The following is a 24349-nucleotide window of genomic DNA, read 5'->3' as shown; positions in this document are numbered from 1 at the left end:
CAGTGCCACCGGATTCACAGATCTTCATACGAGCAAAAATGTGCAAGTTTGGCGTGAGTGCAAGCTGCGAGGGAGGACCAGTTACTATACCATTGCCAAAGTATAAATGCCATCTCAATGGCAACTCTCCTTTATTGGAACCAGCTGATCAGCTTGACATTGAGCCACAAGCAGCAAAGCAAAAAAAAGCAACTCATTGTGTGCCTGGAACAAACCGGATCTGATCGTTGCTCTTCTAAATTGTCCTGCGATCAGGAATACACGGCTCAGCCAGAGTAAAATCCTGGCCCGTCCAAGCCTGCAAATTGCTTAGCATGACTTACGGATATTAGCTGGGTTGGCGATTAGCTGCAAATCCATTCCTGAGCGTAGCCCAGGACTGACTCTGCAGCTGTGATAGAAACCGGGGCAGATCACATGCCTTCCCCTGACTCTGCGGCTGTGATAGAAACCGGGGCAGATCACACGCCTTCCCCTAATACTGACCTCACTTATAGGCCCTATTTTCATATAAAGGTTTCTTTTCCCCTCTCAGGACACAAGGATCAACAACCAGGATACTTCTAAACAGCACATCAATGTTTTACGGCCCCTTGGGGGCAACAACTCACCTCTAGCAGAGGCCCTATTTTCACCAAAAAGGTTACTTTATGCTTCCTTCCCAGACAGGATAACAAATTCTTTGGAGGCATCCATCCCTAAAAAGCAGGTTTTAATCCATAACATTGACAAACATACAATGTATCAGGTACAAAAATAAAAAAACAATTAAAAAATGAAAATCATAAACAGACAGAGTCGACCACCTCTACTCCGAATCCGGATAGGAATGGAAATGGCTCCAGTTGGAAAAGGTACGACTGCTAGCTTATTGTGGCTCCTCTCCACCCACCGACATGTTTCGGGCAGTAATAGCCCTTTTTCAAGGTGTGGAGACATGTCAGCCCTGTTCTGGTATGCAGCACTGGCAACAGATAAAACCCGGTCAATCACCGGAATACAAATGCTCCTGGACACATCCTACTTCTTCCTAATACATACAATTTAAAAAGCCTCTCTATGACACATATAACGTCCAGTTGAATATAATGCACAGTACACAAAATACTTAAATATCCTCAAATGACTCCATTTCATATTTTTCATCTGTCTCCCACAGCTGTATCTAATAGCGGCATATTCCGGCCACTATACCAGAAGTCTATACACTAACTTCCGCCCCGCTATGAGGCTTCAGTATAGCGTGCTCCCTGCTGTCCTTCCCTCATGCCGGAAGTGCGTCACCCGCACGTCCACTGAAGCCTTATTGACGTCTCCTTCCGGATCCTTGACCCGCATGCTGGAACGCATTTTCAGGAACGCTACAATCCGTACACATGCGCAGTCTATCAATAATCACACGGCCTGCGAATTTAACCTCAATAAGATTATTGGCTTTTTTGGCCCCACAATATCACCTGTATGATTATGACATACCTCTGATGTCTCCCCTTCTGTTCCGTGTTATGCCCTGCCTGACAGCTATCTCTTTTAAATGATTTGTGGACCCATTTATCAAAGTATATTTGCAGCTATATTCTCAAACAACCATTTTCTGGGGTTAGGCACAAATATTAAGTACCCCCCACATGTATGAAGAGGGAACACTGCGGGTATCTCCATCACCTGCTGTGATGCCTCCATTGCCGCACGCAGCCGCATCCCCCATATACCAATGCCTACCGCACTGCCTGCCAGGCAAAGTGTTCCCCTGCAATCGTTCCTGGAAATGGCCTCTGTGCAGCACGGTCTGGTTGACCACGCACACGCAGCAGCCGGCAGAGCAGATCACAGAATGTGTGAGATTCAGAAAGTGAGAGTTTTCCCATTTTGTTAAAGCAACAATCAAGGTACTTATGTATTATCTGGGCTCCCATGTTAAATGCACCCCATTTTTTCATACCCCTAATATCCAACTACGCATGGAGTTGATTTTATATAGTGTGGCGAGCGCAGCGAGCCACCGTGCCCGAAGCGTGGCGAGGGGACACGGTCTCATAAGAAAAAGGGGAGCCCAGATATTACATAAGTACCACAATCAATTACATGGCAAAATTAACTTGCTATTTCAGTGTAAATGATTGCCTCTTTAAAAAAAAAAAAAAATCCCCCAAAATCTCTCACTTTCAAAGCCCCTGTCCCTGTCCCTGCAGCTTCATTTATGTCGCTGATAGGATTGCTTATTGCGATGTGATCCTGGGTGGTAAGATACCACCCAAGTTGCATTGAATATGTGATTCATCATAAATGGATCCCCAAATTCAATATGTTTAACACTGAATGCAAAAATAAAACCCTTTAAATTTTTTTAGATAAATGTATTAATAAGTAATTCATTTTCAAAATGCAGAATTTGCTCTGAAGATAACCGGAAAGGTGTAAAAAATACCAAAATGTAAAAGTGTGAAACAAATATAAGCAGTATGCCTAACCTGTGCGAGAGAAGAAAGTGAGTGAAGATGAGTGATAGTCTGGTATGGTAGTCAGTGGCGTAAGTTTGTCCCAGTTGCCCGGAGGCAAGATGAATATTGGTGCCCCCCCCCCCACACACAACCTTATTTAAAATATATATAGTCTCTTATGAAATATATATTATACTGTATACTGTATGTATATACAGAAAGAGAGGGAGAACACACATACTGTATATTTCAGAACTCAGCCACAGAATTTTGATGGCTTTCAATTAATGGATTTAAACTGGCGGTGTTGGATAGGTGCCCCCTTGAGAGCAGGAGCCCTGCGGCAGATGACTCCATTGCCTCCCAGAGTTCTGCCTCTGATGGTAGTGATTCTGATCTTCATCTAGCACCACAATGATATATAATAGGCAAATCATGATTATGTACTGTACACTTATTACTGTAAATATAGTACAGTACACTGTTATTTCACTAACGTCCTATGGGATACTGGGAATGGTCTTAAGAACTTGGGTATTAGAGAGTATCCGCAGGAGACAGGCACATCTATAACTTTGAACTGGTTGTACCTGCTCCTCCCCTCTGATTCCCCGCCCACAAACCAGTTTAGAAAAATGTGCCCTCAGGAGAGGATGCACACTGCTGGAGCGCCAGAGAGTTTGTCTTCAGTTTTATTTATTTTATTATTTTGGGTTTGCTGTGTTGGACTGGAAGGGTTAAGTTGCAGGACTCTTAAGGTACCGAGCTGTCCCTGCTGCAGGATCACTGTCCGGAGTGGGTTGATGCAGCGTTACACCCCCCCCAGCATGTCGCACACTCCTGACTCAGTCTGAAGAGGTCAGTGGTGAGTAAAAAACTGGGTCCCCACAGTGGGGTACCCCAGTTCATTTGTGCGGCAAGATGGCACCAGATTGGCCAAGAAGGGCGTGGTACGCGGATCTTCAGAGCCTGTTTACGGAAGAGCCTAGGCGTCTACCTCTCAGAAGCGATCACTCAAGGTCTTTGCGTCTACCAGGACTTAGGGTGGCTTCATTTAATGGCCTGGAGGTTGAGCGGCAGATTCTAGCTCATAAGGGCCTTCACACATCTGTCATATCCACGACGACTCAGGCCAGGAAACCGGTGACCGCAGCCCACTACCACCATATTTGGAGGAAATATGTAGGTTGGTGTGAGGAGAAAAGTTTTCCACCAGCGGAATTTAATCTGAACAGATTCCTGAGTTTTCTGCAGGCAGGCTTAGATTTGGGCCTACGTTTAGGATCACTAAAGGTCCAGATTTCGGCCTTATCAATCTTCTTCCAGAAGAAATTGGCTGGTTTACCAGAAGTGCAGACCTTTCTCCAAGGAGTACTTTATATTCAGCCTCCTTTTGTCCCGCCTACACCGCCGTGGAGTCTGGATGTGGTCCTGGCTTTCCTGCAATCCTCCTGGTTGGAACCTTTATCAACGGTGGAATTAAAGTACCTCACCTGGAAAACGGTGGTACTTTTGGCATTGGCCTCGGCTCGTAGAGTCTCTGAGTTAGGTGCTCTCTCATGTAAGAGCCCCTACTTGATTTTTCATGAGGACAGAGCGGAATTGAAAACAAACCCACAGTTCCTGCCTAAGTTGATCTCTGCATTTCATCTCAATCAACCTCTTGTGGTTCCTTCTGCCTCTGACTCACTGGATATTCCGGTGTCCTTAGATGTAGTGGGCACTCTGCGTGTCTACGTTCAGAGGACGGCAAGAATTAGAAAGACAGACTGTCTTTTTGTCCTGTACGATGCACAGAAGAAGGGTCATCCTGCATCAAAACAATCCATTGCTCGGTGGATTAGGACTACGGTACAACAGGCCTATTTTGTGGCAGGCTTGCCAGCACCTTCATGACTGAAGGCACATTCCACTAGGTCTGTGGGCGCATCCTGGGTGGCTGCACGGGGTGTTTCTGCCCTACAGCTCTGTAGAGCTGCTACCTGGTCGGGGCAGCATACTTTTGTAAAATTTTACAAAATTTGACGCCCTGGCCAAAGAGGATACCCAGTTTGGGCAGGTGGTACTGCAGCGGTCTCCGCATGTACCCATCCCTTCTAGAAGCTTTGGAACATCCCCAATGTCTTAAGACCATTCCCAGTATCCCATAGGACGTTAGTGAAAATAGGAATTTAATACCTACCGGTAATTCCTTTTCACGTAGTGTGGGGTCTCGCTGCAGATAGTTATCTGTTGTTTCAAAGGTCCACCTTGTTTTTGGTGGCCTCACTGTTCAGTTCAGTTTGTTATTTTGGTTGAATGCGGGTGTGCTGGTATAAAACTCACCACTACTCTAACACATATGTATTTACATAAGTGACACATCATTCCTCTCATATGTTCAGCCTCCTTTGGGCACAGTTTTACCTTAACTGGTACGTGGGCGGGGAATCAGAGGGGAGAAGCCGGTACACCCAGTTCAAAGTTATAGATGTGCCTGTCTCCTGCGGGGGTGCCAGATGGGGTCCCGACAGGCATTTAACCAACGTCGACATCACGACTGTCAAAACACCGACAGCCGGGTTCCCGACAGCCACCTGCTATTTTCCCTCGTGGGGGTCCATGACCCCCATAGAGGGAGAATAGCATAGGCGAGCGCGTGGCAGTCGGGATCCTTACCTCGGGCTATTGACTGTCGGGATCCCGACTGTCGGACCCCTGTACCACACCCCTCCTGCGGATACCCTCTAATACCCAGTGTCTTAAGACCATTCCTAGTATCCCATAAGGACTACGTGAAAAGGAATTACCAGTAAGTATTAAATTCCTATTTTTGTAGAGCACAATCTTTGCCATTTTTATTTGTCCTATGGGCCTGATTTAGAGATGGATGCAAAGTCGATGCTTCACGGAACTGAGTGATTATCAGCAGATTGTGCATTCGTCAAGGTGCCACTACGTACCTACACACAATTATGATGCCTTCACACAGTTATTGACGGGAAGTGACCATTTTGGCATTAATATGCTGTTCGCAGGGAGTGGTTGTAAAAATAAAGTTGCATCATTGTCGTTATCAGGGTGTGTGTCTGACATCACCTGCGAGCGCTTGCGTACAAAAATGTGATGCTTGCTTTGCTACAGCCAGCCAGTCTGTGTAGCCTAGAGCAGTCAATGTTTCCTGTGTATGGGCTGCTTATGCATATGCAAATAAGTTGAGGTTACTCCAGTGTGTGTCTTTTTTTTTTTTTTTTTTTTTGGGCAGCAGCTTCAATTGCTGATATCAGCAGCTGCATGGCTGAGAAAACCGCACTTCCATTCGCGTGCACCTTAGGAAGTACAGTATGTTTGAATATATTTTCTGATTTGCGAGAGAATTGTTTAGCAGTAATGACATTTATATCAACACCCACCCAAGTATTTATTGAAAATATGTATTTCTATAACACACTTTGGGGAATAAATAATACAATTGAAAGAAAAACCCCTTTAAAAATGGGTTGAATCCTTTGGAGCAGATATTAGGACCCATTTATCACAGAACACATATTCAATATATTCCCACCCAGGACCACATTACAATATGCAATCCCATTGGTGGTATGTATTACTAAGCACCTGCAGGGACAGTGGCTCTGAAAGGAATGACGCACTGCACAGAGGCCACTTCTGGGGGAAATCCTCTGCCAGCTACGCAGTGGGTAGCCCATAGGCTACAAGGGTCTACCGCAGTGTTTTCCAAACCTTTTTAAACAGCGGCGCCCTAGAGTCAAAAGTTTCCTGTTGATAAGTTTAGAAAAAAATATTAAATTAAGTAAAGTGTGTTTATATATCATCCTTAGGATCAATTATGTAGTGAGGCAACAAGGTACCTGGACCCAGTGGTTTGCACCTCGAAGTATAAAGCAGTCAGTATTTTCCCTGCATAGAAACAAAATACCTCACCCAAATCTAATTCTCTCTGCACATGTTACATCTGCCCCACATACAGTGCACATGGTTTTGTCCATTTGAGAAGGAATTTGTCTTTGTGAGTGGACCAGAATAAGGGCCATTGTCACACACATAGTGTCCCCCTCTCATCCCTCTTACCTTTCACTAACACTGACTGACTATCTGAGCTGTGGGCACACTGTGTACGGCAGCTCCTTCTGCCTCCTCCCCTCCCTCCTCTGCTCCCTCCTCTGAGTCCTCTCACATGCGATGGTGCAGCAGCAGCAGCATAATGTCTGTGCTATGTGCCCGCCGGACAACATTGGGGATTTCTGGGTGCCACCGGGTATTATGTGCCGGACTCAGCACTCCCCCTCCTCAGCACCATCCCGGCCATGAGTCCAGTGGATTTTCCAGAGATCAGAGCAGCATCCCAGAGAGAGGGGACAGCAAAGCTCATATGCTAAGCCGCTACGATGAGATGAAGAAGCTGGTGCATGGTAAAAAAGGAGTTAAATAACTGTGCAGGCAAATAACGATATGAGATATAACGGGTGGTGGTGGTGCAGTATGGGGGGGGGGGGGGTGCTCCATAGACACTGAAATAGTGCAGGCAGACAGCAATGACATACACAGTAACAGGTGCCAGTCTCTGGAGAGGCGGGCCGTGTAATGTAACACTGGTATACAGAAGTGGCACTGGGACAAGGAGGTGATAGTGCAGCCTAATAATTCACTAATGGGATTGCTCATTTATGAATGATTATGTTCTTCTGCCTGATACTGTCCTTGTCTCACCTCTCTGATCTTGTATTTTCCTCCAATCACTCCCAGGCTACATGTATGAGGGCTGAATGGCACACTCAGGAAAGCATTGCTTGTATTTATAGGAACCTGATAATTTGCAAATAGACTTTCACTATCTTGCTTGTTTTGTGTGTCCTTTACTTGTCAAGGCTATGTTTGCTTGTTTCAGGTCTGTTATTAGTATTACAGTCAGGTTTGCAGCACCCTCCCCCTTCTAGCATGTGTTTCATTTACTAATTCGCAGGTTGTGTTGCACATTGGGCACTGTACTACTTATAATATATTTCTACAGAATATCTTCAGCAGACTATCATCTATATATATATATCTAGTGTCCGTGTGTCACAGAAACACTGCCATCTTCTGGCAGAGAGTGAAACTACGGGTGAGATTTGATAGGTGAGAGATTCAGAAAGTGAGAGATTTGGTGAGAAATCTCCAGTTTTTTTAAATCGGCAATCATTTACACTGCAAAATCAAACTGGTTTTGCATTGTAAATGATTGCCGCTTTAAAAAAACTGGAAATTTCTCCCCAAATCTCTCACTTTCATCCTATTAAATCTCACCCAACATCTCTTTCATCTTTCCCTCACAGAGGCAACTAGCTTTCAAATCTTTTGCTTTGAGCAGGCTTACTAGTCTTATATATAAATGGTCAAGAACGATGCGGCACTCCAGGACTTGTTTAAAAAAAAGAACTTAATCTTTATTCATGCAATTCTATGTTTCGGTTTGCGTACAAACCGTCATCAGGAATTCTGAAACCTAAAATTGCATGAATAAAGATTAAGTTCTTTATTTAAATAAGTCCTGGAGTGCCGCTTCATTCTTGACGATTTACAAATATGCCGTTAAGGGAATCGGGCACACTGAACTTTAAAGATTGAGTGCCGGATCAACACTACAAGCTATATATGTCTAGTGTCCGTGTGCACCGAAGGAAAACTGAAGGCAAACTACTAAAAATTAACAAAAACACACATGGACTGCATTGATACCTCAAGAGTATGTAATTCATATCCAATATGCTCTCTTCATTTCTGTGTTATGCAAACTCTTGTATGATTTGAAAAGTTCTGATATAATGAATTGATTGTAATTGTTATTACTTGTTTGGGGAAGTTGTTCAGTTAAGCATAGTTTAGTGTTGCACTCTGCCTGATGTCTACTCAAACACAGTGCAAATTATCTCCTTTGACCATTTGTCCATTATTGTTCAGGTGTAGCCTGACCTGAACAGACTCACTATATTCTTAGAATTAGTGACCTGCAGCTTTTCTGAACAGTAAAAAAGAAACACAGACATTGAACAACATCATCAAACAGGTAATTTCAACTTTAAACTTCGATTTTGTACTGTCTGAACATGGCTAGGAATAACAGATGCACATGCAAAATTTTTAAAACTATGTGTGCAAACGCTAGAAGCCTAGGAGACTAAATTCCTGATCTAATTGCAATAATGACAAGGGATGACCTTGACATTGTGGCTATCACAGAGACATGGTGTAATGAGAACCATGGCTGGGACATAGCTATACCAGGATACAATTTATTTTAGAAGGACAGAATGGGAAGAATTGGAGGAGGGGTAGCAATGTATGTAAAGAAAAGCATAAGTGCTACTTTAATACAAAACATTGAAGAAAAAACTGAGGCCCTTTGGGTGACCATAGAAATGGGGGAGAAGGACATTATGGTACTTGTGGAGTATCACGGCTCCCACAATGTCCATCGTATGCTAAAAAATCGCATCGCATGCGATTTTGCACTGAAATGCATCCAAATGCATGGAAATGTGTTGCAAACATGTTAAATGCCCCCAAATGTCATTTTTCAGAGTGTACCACCCCCACTATCAACGCCAACCCGAAGCGTAGCGAGCCCGCGAGGGGCGGCGGTACGCGTCCTACGACCTTTTCATACCCCCACTATCCACGTCGGCGTGGAGTTGAGAATAGAAAGTGTGGTGAGCGCAGCGAGCCACCGAGCCCGAAGCGTGGCGAGCGCAGCGGATACCTTCACAGGTATCCGCGTCCCCTCGCGGGCTTCACAGGTGTCCGCGTCCCCTCGCGGGGCTCGCCACGCTTCGGGCTCGGTGGCTCGCTGCGCTCGACATACTTTCTATTCTCAACTCCACGCCGCCGTGGATCGCCCCCCCCCCCCTTGCGGGCTCGCTGCGGTCGCCGCGCTGCGGGCCCGGTGCCTCGCTGCGGTCGGCACACTAATTTATTCTCCCTCCGAGGGTGTCGTGGACACCCACGGGGGGGAGAAAGTGTCGGGATTTCGGCGTTCGGTATTCCGGCGTCGGGATTTTGAACGCCAGGATCCCGACCGCCGGGATTTAAACTGCATCCCTCAGACATATATGTGGGTGAGAACCTGGGATCCAGTGATCATCAAGCAGTATGGTTTAGTATCAAGGCAGGGTCCAACTCCAGTAACACAAAAACTAAGGTGTTGGATTTTAGGGAAGGCTGACTTTGCAAAAATGGGGAGATGTTTAAGCAACGCATTAGCGGATTGGAGGAACTTGAAAGGAGTGCAGGAGAGATGGAAAAAATGAAAAAGTGCAATACTAAAGGCAACGGACCTTTGTATCAAAAGGGTTAAGAAAAGTACCAGAAAAAGGAGGCCAGTGTGGTTTACTAAAGAGGTATCGACTAGTGTAAAAGCAAAAAAGATGGCCTTTAGGACATACAAGCAGTCTCAAAATAATAATGACAAAGAAGTGTATCTTGCCAGACGCAAGAAATGGCTCAGTCAGTAGATAAAGTAAACAAAACTTTTTTAAGTATATAAGTGAAAGGAGAAAATCAAATGGAGGAATAATAAGACTGCGGACAGACACTGAGAATTTGGTGGAGGGAGACAAGGCAATTACAGATCATCTAAATAATTACTTTTACTCCGTATTCACTATAGAAGGAGAAGGGAAGGGACCACAGTTAAGTTGCAAGGACATTCATAAAAATAAGGTAGATGGAAGTTAATTTACTAGGGAGAAAGTCCTAACAGAACTTTCAAGACTGAAAGTGGATAAATCAATGGGGCCAGACGGAGTGCATCCAAGGATACTAAAAGAATTAAAAGATGTGTTGGTAGCGCCATTAACAGATTTCTTCAACCAGTCACTAGATACAGGTGCAGTTCCAGAGGACTGGAGAAGAGCAAATGTAGTTCCACTGCACAAAAGCGGAAGCAAAGAAGAAGCAAGTAACTACAGACCAGTGAGCCTTACATCAGTAGTAGGGAAATTAATGGAAACACTATTAAAAGAAAGAATAGTGGAATATCTTAAATTAAACAACTTACAGGATCCAAAACAGCATGGTTTTACTGCAGGGAGATCATGCCAAACAAGTCTCTTTGACTTTTTTGACTCCGTGACCAAAATACTAGATGAAGGGGGGGCTGTAGATGTGGCATATCTAGACTTTGGTAAGGCATTTGACACTGTCCCACATCGCAGGCTGCTAAATAAACTTGAAAGCGTGGGATTCGATTATAAAACAATTAAATGGATAAGAACCTGGTTGCAGGATAGAAAACAGACAGTTGTAGTTAATGGAGTGCATTCTGTGGAGGGACATGTTACCAGTGGAGTACCCCAGGGATCTGTACTTGGACCAGTGCTCTTTAATATCTTTGTTATACCCCTTTCAGACAGAAAAGTCTAAAAAAATCCCGGCAAATACACGGCATTTCAAATGCCGTGTCAATTTGCCGGGAGCAGCCTGACCCCCCTTCACACAGAAGAACAAATTACCGGGTTGAAAATTTCTACCCGGTAATTTGCTGAATAACACGGGTATTTCTTTTGTGTGAAAGGGTCAACACGGGTCATAAATCCCGTGTCCTCGACCCTGGTCAATTTCCGGGTCGGAGACACGGGATTTACGACACGGGTGTGCCCTTTCACACAGAAAAAGGACCCGTGTATTTAATGAAATTCCCGGGTGGAACTGCTTCACCCGGGTATTTCATTTTCTGTTTGAAAGGGGTATTAGTGAAATTGCAAATGGTATTGAAGGAAAGTATGCCTTTTTGCAGATGACACGAAGATATGCAACAGAGTAGACACACCAGGAGGGGTAAATCAAATGACTGATGATCTAAGTAAACTTGAGAATTGGTCAAGAGCATGGCAACTACAGTTTAATGCATAAAAATGCAAAATTATGCACTTGGGACTCAAAAACCCAAAGGCTCAATATAGTATCAAGGGTACTATAATGGAAACTACTGAGGAGGAAAGAGATCTAGGAGTCACTATTTCAAGTGACTTAAAGGCAGGAAAGCAAGGTACTTGTTTCCTAGCACGGCGCCCATGATATTAAGTCGTACAACATAATCGCATGCCATACACCCGATGCGATTTAACCGCCACCCCCACTATCAACGCCAACCCGAAGCGTGACAAGCACAGCGGTACGCGTCCTCCGACCTATTCATACCCCCACTATACACGCCGGCGTGGAGTTAATTTTATATATCGAGCCCGAAGCGTGGCGAGCGCACTCGTATTACTTTACATGTATTCCGCGTGCGCTCGCCACGCTTCGGCCACACTATATAAAATCAACTCCACGCCGACGTGGATAGTGGGGGTATGAAAAGGTCGGAGGACGCGTAACGCCGCCCCTCGCTACGCTCGCCACGCTTCGGGTTGGCATTGATAGTGGGGGTGCCGTTGGGGGTGCTTTTAACATTCTAAGCACCCATTACGGTTAATTATCTTATGGGGCACATTTAACATTGAAAAACCCATTAGGGTGCTTATACAATTTTAAATCTCATACCATTGTATATGCCATACAATGCGATGGTATACAATTTAAAATTGTATTACATCGGCTGCCATCGCGTAACATCGCATACCATCGTATGCCTTATGGTCTGTGAAGCGATGGGCGCCGTGCTAGGAAACAAGTACCGAAAGCAATGTAGCAAAGCAATGAGGAAGGCTAGTCAGAAGCTTGGTTGCATAGGGAGAGGAATCAGTAGCAGAAAAAAAGACGTAATAATGCCACTTTATAGGTCATTGGTACGACCTCATCTGGAATACTGTGTCCAGTTCTGGAGACCATATCTTCAGAAGGATATAAATACATTGGAGAGTGTACAAAGAAGGGCAACTAAAATGGTGCATGGCCTACATCACAAAACTTACCTGGATAGACTAAAAGATCTTAACATGTATAGTTTGGAGCAGAGAAGGGAAAGGGGGGACATGATAGAAATCTTCAAATATATCAAAGGTTTTAACATAGTACAGGAGGGAAATTTTCTTCAAAGGAAAAGAAGTAATAGAACACGAGGACATGCACTGAAACTGGAGGGAGGCAGGTTCAGGGGAAATGTTAGAAAGAATTACTTCACAGAAAGGGTAGTGGATAAGTGGAATAGCCTCCCATCAGAGGTGGTAGAGGCTAAGACAGTAGAACAATTTAAACATGCTTTGGATAGGCATATGAATATACTTACAAAGAAATAAGGATTAAAAAGGGTTGAGATTACCTGAAGGGTAAAAAAAGGGGCGGACTAGATGGACCAAATGGTTCTTATCTGCCGTCAAATTCTATGTTTCTATATGTAACCCAAACACTGCCATCTGCTGGCAGTGAGTGAAACTACTTCTCTTTCACACATACAGAAACAGAGGTAATCACACATACAAAAATACAGAGGCAATCACACGGTGGCAGACTAGCTTTCGAAGCTTTGCTTCGAGCGGGCTTAGCTAGTAAATTAGAACATACTTAGGGGCAGATTTAACGAGTGATATTCTAGTTATCACTTGAAACTAATGTTAAAGCGAATGCTTCAGCCAAACTGCTCATAACTACTGTATTATGCGTTTGACAAATGACAGGATCTGATTGGCTGGAGCACCATTTATCATTCGTAAGGAGTGATAACAAGAATATCACTCCTTGTTAAATCTGCAACTAGAGCCCCGTACACTAGTTCATAGGCTCTACTGCTGATATCGTTAATGATAGCATATAAATACTTTTTGGATATCGTTCATAGACATCATAGACATCGTTAACGAAATTGAGCAGACACACTAAGCTATTTTAGGTGCCTCAAGACACAGTTTGGGAACCACTGGTCTAGTGTGTATGGAAGTTCAGAGGTATATTTGCCAACAACCACATATAAAATGTGATGTTGGCAAGAAAATGTTAGGTTGCTGAGGAGACATTGGCCCTTATTCTGGTTGGTGCGGTAATATCCGCGTGCGTTCGTGCCGCCGATGTTTTGTGTCTGCGCATGTGCAGAGGTGTCTCTGCGCATGTGCGAGCGGGCGTACGGCCAAATCCCGCATGAAATGTGAACACTACGAACAGGGGGTGGAGAGGGGCGTGAAGGGCTATTTGGGCTCATTACCATATGCGTACGCCCCGCGTTTCATGGGCGTTCCCATGCAAACGCTGGGCGTACGTATGGTAATGCGGCCGTGACGCACGTGTAGGGGGCGGACATATGACATCGCCGGATGTCAGCTGCCCGCCCAGATCTCTGCTTTTGCACGGATAAATGTCCGTGTGGTCTGAGGTTGCGGGAGCTGGTGGATCACTCGGTCCTGCATTCGATGGTCTGCGACCATCGAATGATGGGGGAGGTTCCCTGAGATGGAGGAGGCGTATTCCATGAGAAATACAGGTGCGGTCCGTTCGGACAGCTTCTTGCCGCGTACGGACGGAGTTGGCGATCCGTATGGAAGGCGGGGTTTCGCACGCACGGTCCTGGCCGATTATTCGGATCCAGCCGCACCGATCAGAATAAGGGCCATTGTTAGAGGTTCCCAGGTCATCCAGTGTGTTTAGCTATTTTAGGCTGTATGGGAAGAGAAAATTCACATGGAAAAACATCTGTCTGTTGGGTGTTTAAGATTATGGGGTGATTCAGGATTGTTCGGAACAGGGTGAATTTGAACACTTTTCGATGGTGAAGGGTCTGCACATGTGCAGACCCCCTGTGCGTATGCCTCTGGCGAGTATCACACTCGCTGATGTGTACGCATGGGTAGAGGTGGGAGGGGGGGCGTGTAGGGTATTGCCCAGCATTTTATGGGCATCCCCATGGAAATGCTGGCCATTCCCCTGGGAATTCAGGCATGGCGTTCCCTGCTCAGGGCTGGCAGCTGACATCACATTACATCAGCGCCTGCCCCATTTTCGGATTGGAAGTGGGCCGTATGCGTATCCTTGAATTAAGGAGTAGTGGAGGAGTAGTGTTCGTTCAGGAATCAGCTCCCTCTGTGTCTGGCCGATGACTGTGTACTTCCTCCAGGTTTCCCACTAATGCTGGATTGCTGGCTGGGCAAAGGCACAAGAAGACGCTTAATTCAACAGCCTACATTTTCCGATTAAGGAAACCAATAGGTAATTTATGAAAAATCTTCAGTCGAATAGTCTAATAGCTTTACAAAATCTGAATATGCCATCTTATATAAAACGAGTTAAAAGCCATAAAAAATTATGGCTTCTGCAATGTACTTTCACTTTGAGCTGTGACAGTTTTTAGTCCAAACTATCCACCCCACCCCCAGTCCCTATCTGTCCTTACCTCCAATCTGTCTTCAAAGATCCACATCCAGCAAATGTTAAACAGATCAGTGTCACTAGCTGTACTTCCCCTCATAGAGGTGAGAAATAGCCTTTTATACAGTACATAGATGTGTTCTAATGATGAAATGTTTATCGCATTGTCCAGTGATATAAAAGAGGTTCTGTGTTTCTTATCTTACAGATCTCCTTCCTCCAGGTTTATGCAGCCTCCTAAACCCAGCAACCATATGTTCAAACAATGAAATCAGTCTAGCAGATATTGAGATCTATGGGTTTGATTATGATTACACACTGGCTCAGTATTCAGATATGTTACACAAGAAGATATTCACCACTGCCAGGGATATCCTCATCCAGAAATACAAGGTGACACGTATTGTACACTATTACCTGGCTAATGGACGATGCACTGTCTTGCTTCTGCAGTGGGGTTGTAAGATTTAGGTTTTCATCAAAGGTACCTTGAACATAGCCACCATATAATATTATTGGGTCTCAAAAAACCATAAAAATTAATTTTCCTTGTAAAGTTTTTGGAATAGGGACACAGGGGGATATGTATCAAAGCATGCAGACAGCTAAAATACCACCCAATCAGCTTCTAACTACCATTTTTCAAAAATGACAGGCTCTCTCCACTTTCTCGCAACCTTTGATACATTTCCCCACAATGGGGCAGATGTATTAAGCCTTAACAAGAGATAAATGCAAGGGTGATCAAGAGAGATAAACGTCCAGCCAATCAGCTCCTTACTGACTTTTCAAACACAGCCTTTAACATGGCAGTTAGAATGTGATTGGCTGGACGTTTATCTCTCTTTATCATCCTCGCATTTATCTCTTGTTCAGGCTTAATACATCTGCCCCAATAAAAGGTAGGCTTAGCATCATGCATTGGGGGAAGTGCACTGTTGCGCTATAGTGAGGACCTAGTTGAGGTAACGTATCTAGCTCCTCTAGGTTCTCCACAACCCAATGCTTCCTTGATTTCACTCTTTTTGAACACCTGGCACATGCATGTGCACATCCCAGGCAGAGGAAGAATTTCCATAAGGCAACCTAGGCTCCTGCCTTGGGCCCATCAGGGCCCAAGTGGCCCTTATAAAGATATCCAAAATGTTCCTAAAGGAGCATTGCGTGACTACTGAGTGAAGTCATGACATCACATGGACCTGCCAACACTCACAAAGTCGCTTTAGTGTTCTCTGACAGTATAAAAAACGTGGACACATAAAATGGTTTTATCATAAGCCATTCATAATAAGCCTACTTCCAAAAGACTGGTTCAGGTTTGTACGCAATGTCAAGGTTCACACAGCCGAGCAGTTATTGGTAGACTGTGCAAACGCCAAGGTACTCTATCGGTGCCGCCTGCAGTCAGCATCTTGCCTAGGGCCCCCGTAAGGTCTAAATCTGCCTCTGATCTCAGGCAACGCGGAAAATTTACTTTTACTTCTCTGTCGCCCAGCATGTTAGTAACAGTACCACAATTATAACTGTTTTTGGAATCCCAGAGAATTGTAATTAGAGAGTATATGGAGTTCATGAGTTGTAATGAAGGCAATGATTCCCAAACCTCTTTAAATCTCCATTGTTACATGTTTGTAAAGGTTATTTTTTCCATTTCCGATAGGAACCAGATCTTTTTGGACTATGTGATTGAAAAGGTGGTTTCCAAAATCTCACCACTGAGGCCTGAAACCGGGAAACCTGTTAGAGCAGACCATGGCCTCAGCATGACGTCAGTTTGTAGTAACTTATCTAAAGGCTTGGTTTACAGTCAGATTTTATTTTTTATCATCAATAATTATTGAAAAATTTCACAGAATAAAGAAAATGTACAGGGGAGGTAAGTATAGAAGCAGTGACAAGATATAAACCCAACAACAAATAGTTCAGTACAAAGTAGTAGAAACACAATGCAAATTTTAACAGAATAATAACTAATAGACCAAAAGCTCACAAAAAAATTGTAATTCAATCTGGAGACCTGGCTTCATTTAAACTAAATGGCTAGGTTCTGACATAAATGGCTTGTAAATACCTTGAGCACAGAGGCAGATTTATACCTCTAGGGGACTTAGGCAAGATACCTAGGACATTGGGTGAGATGTACTAAGATTGAAAAGTGATAAAATGGAGAGTGATAAACTACCAGCCAATCAGGTCCTTCCTGCAATGTCACAGGCTGTGTTTTAAAAAATGACAGGTAGGAGCTGATTGGTTGGTGGCTTATCACTCTACATTTCATCACTTTTCAGGACTTAGTACATCTCGCCCTTACTCCCTCAAACAACCCATAGCACTTTATATTTGCTTGCAGTCGGTAGCGAAAGAGAACCTTGGCAAAGGTAAAGTCTTTTCATAAATGCTCAGCTGAGTAAACCTCAGCATTGCGTAAACATCTGAATAGGGTTGAAATGTAATAGGATGAGAGATTCAGAAAGTAAGAGATTTGGTATTTAAACCAGTTTAAGGAGGTTATTCTGATCGGAGCGGCCAAACGTGCGTACGTTCACTATTAACGTACGCTCTCCGTACGCGGCCGTTGGGGTTAAGTCCACCCACAACTCAGCCGCATACGTACGGCCAGAAACAACGTCGAAGGGGAGTGGCGTACAATTGAGCGTACGCCAACGTACACGGACGGGCCAGCCCTTACACTCCGACAACTGGCGTACAACGGAGCGTACGCCACCGTTTACGGACGTCTCTCGTCCGTCTTCCCACCGACTTCTTGCGGCTATCTGAGCGTACGCCAGCTTGCACGGACTGGTCCCTATTGTTTTCAATAGAAAACTCAGCTTATGTCACCGCTCGTGAGAGTGAGCGTACGTCCGTGTACGCTGGCATACCCTTCACATATATGGACCTGCAAATCTTGCCTTTCAACTACAATTCTGACAATTAATTAATTATTCTAATTGTTATTCAATTATTGTTTTCTATTAACTCAATTGTCTACCTTAATAAAGACCCTAATAAAACAACATTTTAACCCTCATTACATGTATATTTGTTATGTTCTAATGTGGCATTTTAATCACTATCTATGTGTCCCCACATTGCTTTTACTTGTAAATAAATTTATGTTGGTGTTTGTGTGTATGTACTAAATTATGTCCCTAATTAGTTTGATCTGATTTTTTTAACATGTATACCTACCCTGATGTTATGTGTGATGTTTTCATCTAACAACGATAAAAAATCATGCCTTTTCACTATGTGGGGTTGGGATCATTTGGTCTATTGCATTATGGTCGAAAGTCATTAGGTCGAATCCATTAGGTCGACATGCTAAAAGGTCGACATGACTCTAGGTCGACATGGAAAAAGGTCGACATGATTCTAGGTCGAAAGGTCATTAGTTCGACAGGTCATTAGTTCGACAAGGTCATTAGTTCGACATTGTCTATGTCGACATTCACAAGGTCGACATGGGGTTTTTCACTGTTTTTTTACCTGAATGTCAACACAGTCGACATGGACACAGTTTAAAGTGCACTGCATCCCCTCGCATCGCTCGCTGCGCTCGCAATGCGTCGGGCACGGTGCCTCGCTACGCTCGGCACACTATTTTATTCTCCCACCACGCCCTAGTGGATGGTAGGGCATGAAATACCACCTGTCGGCACATGTTGGCTCAAAAAACAGTGGAAAAACTCCATGTCGACCTTGTGAATGTCGACATAGACAATGTCGAACTAATGACCTTGTCGAGCTAATGACCTGTCGAACTAATGACCTTTCGAACTAGAATCATGTCGACCTTTTCCCATGTCGACCTAGAGTCATGTCGACCTTTTAGCATGTCGACCTAATGGATTCGACCTAATGACTGTCGACCATAATGCAGTAGACCAAATGACCGCATCCCCTTACATGACACATCTGTATGTACCTGCCCTTACAAACCCTCTCACATATTTATGATTAAAAACACAGGCAACTTCTAACTGAATATAAACTTGTATTTTGTACAAACATAAAAAGAAAAATAATCAAAAAATTAAAGGAGACCCTCCAGGCGCAAAAAAAGAATGTTCAAATAAAGCAGGGTTAAAAATATTTCCTGCAAAATGCGGGCCACATCTTCCTGGTGCTGTTCAGTGTCTGTAGTGAAGGAAAAAAAAACATTATATTGAATATATATTATACACAAATGTTTGTTGTATTTGTACATAATAAGAAGTTGTGAGTTAAGTGTGAAGGCCACATACATTTTTTAACTACATTGAAGATGGGTCTGCTGTAAACACGGTACAAAAGACTAGTATGTTTTCACACACATACTGTACATATTACATGAAATGAAATAAATTCCTCCTTATTGGATAAATGTATGCTGTATCACCATTGGGAGGTTTGTTTTGGGGGAATCACCTCTAACCTCACAATTAACCTGTGCTATTTAAGGGTAATGACATTGTTGTGGCTTAACCACTCCTTACTTAGTAAAATGTTTGCCATTGCTGTACAAATTATAGGCCTAAAGCTATGTTTGTAAAGCATGCATCCGCATGGCCTCACACACTATTAACAAAACAATCTCTAAATTTATGTTGCACATCATGCTGGGAAGTGGAGTTACACAACACCTGGATCCACATAACTACAACACCACTAATGTCGGATATGTCATTGGATGTACTGTTATGTCAATTATTCAAGGGGTGAGGCATGGCCACACTCAAAAAAAAACACCAAGGGGACCCTTGTTCCTGGAGAAGGACAGGCCACACCTCATGGTCGCCCTGCAGTGATATGTTGCAACTAATGTTGATGTTGGATACACATATGTGGTTGTTGTGATTGTTTATGTGTAGAAATGTGTAGGTAAACATTAGACACATTATTTACTTACGGCTAGTTGAGCCATCCTGCTCGCCGCTGGTTGGGTGTGCGGTGGTTGGGGGGGTCAGGAGCAAGGGGAGTGGGATAGGACTTGGGATACTGGTAGTGGGTTGGAGTGGGGATTGGAGAGGTTTGGGGGTGGGTGGTGGAGAGGTGTAGGGGGGTTGGAAATGGGGTAGGGGTGTGGGTGGGGGTTGGGGAGGGGGTGGGGGAGGGGGTGGGGGTTGGGGAGGGGGTGGGGGAGGGGGAGGGGGTGGGGGTAGGGGTGTGGGTGGGGGTAGGGGAGGGGGTGGGGGTTGGGGAGGGGGAGGGGGTGGGGGTAGGGGTGTGGGTGGGGGTAGGTAGGGGTGTGGGTGGGGGTAGGGGGTAGGGGGTAGGGGAGTGGCTGGTGGAAGGGGATGTCGAAGCTGGACCCATTGTCTCCTCCTCTTCCTCCTCCTCTTCCTCCTCCTCTTCCTCCTCCTCTTCCTCCTCCTCTTCCTCCTCCTGGGCTGCCTGCTCCCGGGCTGCCTCCTCCCGGGCTTCCATGCGTGCCCTTGCCCGTGCTGAAATTTTCATGTTGATGGCATAGAAATCGAAGGTTGGGTTTCATAAAAATGGGGGAAAGAAAATGTCACATTAGTCATGCTCATAACCTTACAAATTCTCATTGCTGTTATATTTCAGGCATTTATAATGCAAACTAATTGATATGCTACACCCAAAAACAGAGCGACTACTTAAACCCCCCCCTATACACCCCCTATACACCCCCTATACACCCCATATACACCCCCTATACACCCCCTATACACCCCATATACACCCCCTATACACCCCATATACACCCATATACACCCCATATACACCCCCTATACACCCCATATACACCCCCTATACACCCATATACACCCCATATACACCCCCTATACACCCCCTATACACCCATATACACCCCCTATACACCCCCTATACACCCATATACACCCCATATACACCCCATATACACCCCATATACACCCCCTATACACCCCATATACACCCCCTATACACCCCATATACACCCCCTATACACCCATATACACCCACATACTCATGAACATATTTATAAAAATTACAGAAATCATTGTAAAAAAAACGCAGACATACTAGTAAATAAAAACTTACATCGGGCAATATGGCGGCGAAGTGTGGAAAGCATCACTGGCTGCCGCCGGCGTAGGTCAGACCAGCGCCGCTCAACTTGTGCCAGGCTTCTGCGTACGCCGGTCCGGGCGTAGATTAGCCGGCGGGCAGCATTATTTGCCCGCCGCTTGTCCATGTTGGACACATATGGGCCCCTGGGCCCCAGGCGCCGGTCCATGACCTCAACCAAGGCCAACAGCTCCTGGGTAGAAAACGCCCTAGCCCTGGTTGAAGTCATATTGGCAATGGCGCAGTTATTAATTGCAGGTACATATATCACTTTTGGTGCTTGCTGATTGGTGTAAAAAAATTGTTTAGTATTAACTTTATTAATCCTTCTTACATTAACAAACTGGATGCGAATAGAAACTTACGCGGACCGTTCCGATATACACACACCATAACCAACAGCATGCATTCAATGCATAGAGAGGAACTGTATATACAGTGTGCGGAAAAGAATACACGCAACCGTCTACTAATAAATACGCTGCTAAAAAAGGCACAATGCAACATGTTGGTGTATGACAATTTCATACTCATTACATATGTAAGGAAAGCATTATAACGTGATGTTTTGAAATGTGACTCACAAAGCATACACGAACTCCAACAGATACCAGCTGACAACACTCATCATTGGAATGACAGGTGCACACATTTCACGATGTAGCACACAATGCTCCACAACCTGTGTATGTGCATATACAGGTGATTGATCAGGTGCGTTGAGACTTGCGTAATTTAAGCGGCAATTATCGGCGGGAAATATCGGCGTAAATTAGCAACTACATTGCGGGGAAAAATATACGCCCCCTTGTTCATGGCGGGAGATTAACATATAAATATTCAGTCAGATGCAGGCCAGAATTGCTGCAAACATGTCTAGCTCAGACGATTCCGCAGCTGAGGACGCTCTACAGAGAGCTACAGCAGAATCCCTGCTTGAAGCTTTGCAGAAGAGGGAACAGGAGCGGAGAAGGAGGGCCCAAGAGAGAAGTAGCCGGCAAGACCAAGCGGGCCCCTCACTAACAGGCCCTGTTCAACCTCCACAAGGGCCAAGCAACCAGCCAGAACAAGAGGTTGCATCTCTCCAAACAGGTGTGACCCAGCAGGTGCATGGTGAGAGAACTGGGGCCACCAGAAAACGAGCTGCAACATCTAGGGTGAGGACTGAGCAGGATACCACCACCAAAAAGAGAAACCCTGCATTTGTAGAGGCAGAATTGCGAATTTTAGTGCCCAGAGCACGCGAATGGATCGAATTGACAACCAGGAAGCCGGGTGCCAGTGCAAGGAGAAACCTTTGGGAGAAGATCACAGAGGAAGTGAACCAGGTGTCACAAGTGGTCAGAGATTGGCTAGCGGTGAAGAAAAGGCAAGTGTGTTTGTCCCCCTGATAATGTCATATGTGTGTACATATGTTACATGTATGTTTTGAGAATAATAGAAAGGTGTGTTTGTAGATAGTGCTACACTTCAATGTCACATGTGAACACAACCATGTCTAATAACCCACATTTATATATGAAACATGCACCATTGGTGTGATGTGAGGTTATGGGCACAGTTCTGCTCATGTGAAGTATGTGAAGTATGTGATGGGACAAGAGAAAGTGTGTTTTTGAAAGAGTTGTTGTAACATGTTCCATATGATGCTACTGAAACAAGAATGACCAAACTGTGCACATGTAGCTGGTGAGAAACTACACATCCCAGTATGCCATCCCATAGTTAAATTACTCCATAATAACCACACTGTCAAGCTATGGTGGAATGTGTAGTTTCACAACAGGTGGAGGTGCATAATTTGGCCATGGATGATGTCATTTCTGCATAGTGATCTATGTATGTGCATTTAGTGGCCTAATGAATGAGATGAGACACTGAAATGCCTCCTAATGGACACATTAATGTGTGTGTGGGACACATATGGCTAAAAAACATAAGATCACCCACACTAGGAAATGTCACGTAGCACAGTGGTGCACATATCTCATGGTGATATTTGTATTTTTAAACTTGTAGGTGGACAGACTTCAAAACGACACTGAAGAGGAAGATGACTGACCGGTACAACCACAGCATGTCCACCGGGAGGGGGCCTATGCCAGATAATTTGGAGTATACCCCCCTGGAGCAGGACGCCTTGGATGTCATTGATGTGGCCGAGGTCAGGGGGATATCCAATATGGATAGTGAGCTCCCGGCGGAGGTCTTTGCTGCTGCTTTTGATGGTAAGTCACAGTAATGCATTGTATTTTGAAAGATATTTTTTTGTGCGTATGTGATGGTGACATTGTTTTCAATTATTATCCTAGAAGAAGCAGAAACCCAGGATGAACCGGCAGCATCTTCCTCTGCAGAGCCACAGGTGGAGCAAGTGGTCCAGCCTCCACCAAGACGACACCCCCAGCCACAGGACACATGGGATGCCAGCGTGATGGAGATGCTGGAGAGGATCGAGAAGCAAGGGGTGGATGCTGCGGTCTGTCAGCAGCAGGTTGGGGAATTTCTGGCGGATTGGAAGGCCACAAACAGGCAGCAGTGTGAGGCCTTCAACCGCATGAATGACACTCTGGCGGCTGGCATGCAAAGCATTGGCCAACACCTCAGCCGCCAGAATGAAATTCTTGTTGGTGGTGTGTATCTTGCTTAGTATTCACCCTGGTTGTTGCAGTACGTATTCTGGTGTCCCCATTTCTTTCACCATTGCATTTGCAGGGTAACACATGTTTGGAGATATGCAACCTCTTGTTCTGGCTCTTTTTTTATTTTTGTGTCTATTTTATTTGTTTATTTGATTTATGACATTAAAGTGTCAAATAAGCTGTGATGCTGAACAGCAAATAAATTTATTTTACCAATTAAAACAAAATTGTTGTATGTGTAATTTCTTGTGTGAAACAAATACTACATTTATGTGTACTTACTGACCAGGGTATTTTTGAACATTTGTTGAAGTGTGGTAGAAGTTTCCCATGTGTAACCCTCTCCATGGCCATTCCCATGTTCCTATCCAACTTTTCCCTGCTAATTAGTTTGTGTCAGCACATGTGCAGAGCAACTTAATAGGTGAGAAAGCAGTTTGTGTGCAGGTGAGGTAGCTCCTACAGTAGTAAGTAAAAGCAGGTCCAGAACAATGCTTTCCTCATGGAGTGGGTGAGGCAGACAAACAAGGGTCAAAAGGTACATTTGTGTAGGAATGCATATGTGTCCTCCCTAAAAAAAGATGTGTGAATCGGCCAAACATGAGAAAATTGCTTGTGAACAAACATGTATAACTTTTTAAATATATATGATTTTACAGTGTCATAAGCAGATGTAGGAATCCTTTGTTAGAGAGATGTGAGTGCAATAATGTGATTGGTGGCATCTTACATCCAGAGTGTAGTAAAATCCAATTCATAGCAGATCAGATAGTGGTACAGTTCTGTATTTTGGGTACTATACAAAGATTGTGTGCAAAATAGTGGGCATGGGCTTAAAACATTGCTGAAACATCCTTTGTAGGTGTTAGATGTGGTTTATGTTATTGTATCATAAATACAAAACCTATGTTTGTATTAGAGTGAACACGTTGACACATG

The 24349-nt window shown here is 44.4% G+C and overlaps 2 protein-coding genes across 5 annotated transcripts in view; one reads left to right on the top strand and one right to left on the bottom strand.

The window, feature by feature from the left end:
- Positions 1–6865, bottom strand: part of DMC1 (DNA meiotic recombinase 1) — a 49186-nt gene extending 42321 nt beyond the window's left edge. The window contains exons 1-2 of one of the 4 annotated variants that reach the window (XM_083156390.1): positions 6513–6865; positions 612–698 (exon numbers count right to left, since the gene is read on the bottom strand). In XM_083156390.1, coding sequence (XP_083012516.1) covers positions 612–692 — 81 coding nt within the window. In that variant the 5' untranslated portion in view covers positions 693–698; positions 6513–6865. Of the gene's footprint in view, positions 1–611; positions 699–6512 lie in introns of those variants that run through there. The other 3 variants (XM_083156384.1, XM_083156389.1, XM_083156383.1) reach the window with 3 other exon arrangements.
- NT5DC2 (5'-nucleotidase domain containing 2) overlaps positions 6564–24349 on the top strand; it is a 53701-nt gene continuing 35915 nt past the window's right edge. The window contains exons 1-2 of the mRNA XM_083156382.1: positions 6564–6853; positions 14923–15107. Coding sequence (XP_083012508.1) covers positions 6619–6853; positions 14923–15107 — 420 coding nt within the window. The 5' untranslated portion in view covers positions 6564–6618. The remainder of the gene's footprint in view (positions 6854–14922; positions 15108–24349) is intronic.

This window comes from Crinia signifera, chromosome 8 (genome assembly GCF_055691185.1).
Source record: "Crinia signifera chromosome 8, ASM5569118v1, whole genome shotgun sequence".
In the NCBI taxonomy this organism is placed as follows: domain Eukaryota; kingdom Metazoa; phylum Chordata; class Amphibia; order Anura; family Myobatrachidae; genus Crinia; species Crinia signifera.
This window is presented reverse-complemented; position numbering and strand designations above follow the sequence as displayed.